The sequence below is a fragment of the Letharia columbiana genome (genome assembly GCF_014066305.1).
Source record: "Letharia columbiana isolate WasteWater2 chromosome Unknown Sc0000034_s0, whole genome shotgun sequence".
Lineage (NCBI taxonomy): Eukaryota > Fungi > Ascomycota > Lecanoromycetes > Lecanorales > Parmeliaceae > Letharia > Letharia columbiana.
The window spans coordinates 284,445-286,296 of NW_023501077.1; the positions used below are offsets into that span (position 1 = coordinate 284,445).

Here is a 1,852-nt window from a genome sequence, read left to right on the forward strand (position 1 = left end):
GGGCTAGGGCTACCTAGCGTGGGCTTGGCACCACACATATTTGCCCTGCAGGCACATAGAATAATCAACATCTTTTACACCACACACCAAATCATGACATAGTCACATTGTCTCCTGACAACATGGTAGCAACACCTGAAGATCATTCAACAGGCGTCTATTAAGTTATTTCGCTCCCACACCAGTTGCCTACTCCTCCCCTAGGACCCCACCTACCTCAACACCAAGTACGCTCCTACACCAGTACTCACAGTCCCACGAGTCGCTACACGACCCCACCGTCCACTAAGCGATCCTTTTGATAGGCCAGTCGCTATGCCTCTCAACAGCAGCCCTATTCCCGGCTTCTCAGCAGAGCAAGTCCGCTCCATTACCAAGCTCATAGAAGACGTGCTCGACAAGGCACTTGACAAGCGATTTGGACCACTGCAGCCACAGCAAAAGCAAGCAGCCATTCCGCCAAAGCCGGCACAGCCACCGAAGCAGGAACAAGAGCATAGGCCACTACCACGGGCAAATACGGAGAAAACTGCGAAGAAGAACAAGAGCACGGGCAGCAGCAGTCCTATTCAAGCGGGCACACTCTCCACAATTCCACGCCAGGCCACTATGCATAAGTGCGGAGAGCCTTCCCCTCGCCTCAGCAATACACCAGTTTTCGCCACCCCTCTCGCCTCTCTTCTTACCTCTCTTCTCGCTCTCGCCTCTCCGCTCGACTACACTCGATTTGCGAAGGATATGGAGGCTATAGGCCAAGGATAGGTGCATGGATATATGGACGGCGCATGCTTAATGTAGCTATCCAGAGATGCAGCCACGAGGACGTGTCTTTTTTTCTTTCTTTGCGGGCATGTTGTCACGGTACGCCAAGGCCTTGCCTCGCCTTAGGGCTAGGGCTACCTAGCGTGGGCTTGGCACCACACATATTTGCCCTGCAGGCACATAGAATAATCAACATCTTTTACACCACATGTTACGAGCGTACCCTTGACACACCACTCAGCCCTCAGCCCTATGGCTAGCGGGCCTTGGCGGAGGCATCTCCTACTATATCATGCCTCCTTCCTACCTACATAGTTCGGTAGCCTTATTATCCTCGTTCTACCTCACCCATACTGGTATCGTACCTATGCTGGTCCTGACATTATAATAAGGCTCCTTCGTACCCCCCCGGCGAAGAGAAACTTAAACGGACACACTCGAGGATAGCAGAGTGACTAAATAGCTACCGAATATTTCACTTTCTGCTCGGAGCAAGCGACCGAGCCTGATAAAGAAAACGCTGGGTATTTCTACCATACAGAAGCCCCACCACATATACAAATCACAAACCACCTACATCATTCGAAAGAACCTACATCAAACAACCTACATCATCAACGGTAGCCCAATCCATCAAAAAACGAGTCCCCTCCACCGAATACAAGAAATCCTTCTCCGCTCCGCATCGATCTCTCCGCTCCGTTCTTACCTACATTCAAAACATCATGAATTCTTCAAATCCACCTACATCAACACCAAGATACCTCGCTCCGCATCGCCGATCACCCACACAAGCCCTACCTTACATACGACGACCTACATAACAAACAAACACCCCCACACTCACAGTGAGCCTGCTACAAAGGCAGCAAACGTACGACCTCTTTACTGAGCATGTCGACAACACCATAGTGAGCCTGCTACAATGGCGACGGGAACAGACCCGGCAATACGATTATAACCGACCTCTTCACTAAGCATGTCGACAACACACATAGTAAGCCTGCTACCAAATGGCATTTAATATATTCGATTCTTATCACCTACCTCCCTATCAAACCCTACAACAGAGGATGGAATGGAGGATGGA

General features: G+C 50.4%; 1 protein-coding gene across 1 annotated transcript; it reads left to right on the forward strand.

Annotated features, from left to right (window-relative positions):
• Window positions 1–315: 315 nt before the first annotated feature.
• On the forward strand, window positions 316–762 carry HO173_008774 (uncharacterized protein; the record flags this gene model as incomplete). The annotated part of the gene is made up of 1 exon (XM_037310670.1): window positions 316–762. The coding sequence occupies one exon, from the start codon at window positions 316–318 to the stop codon at window positions 760–762; it is 447 nt and encodes a 148-aa protein (XP_037162440.1).
• Between the last annotated feature and the right edge of the window lie 1,090 nt (window positions 763–1,852).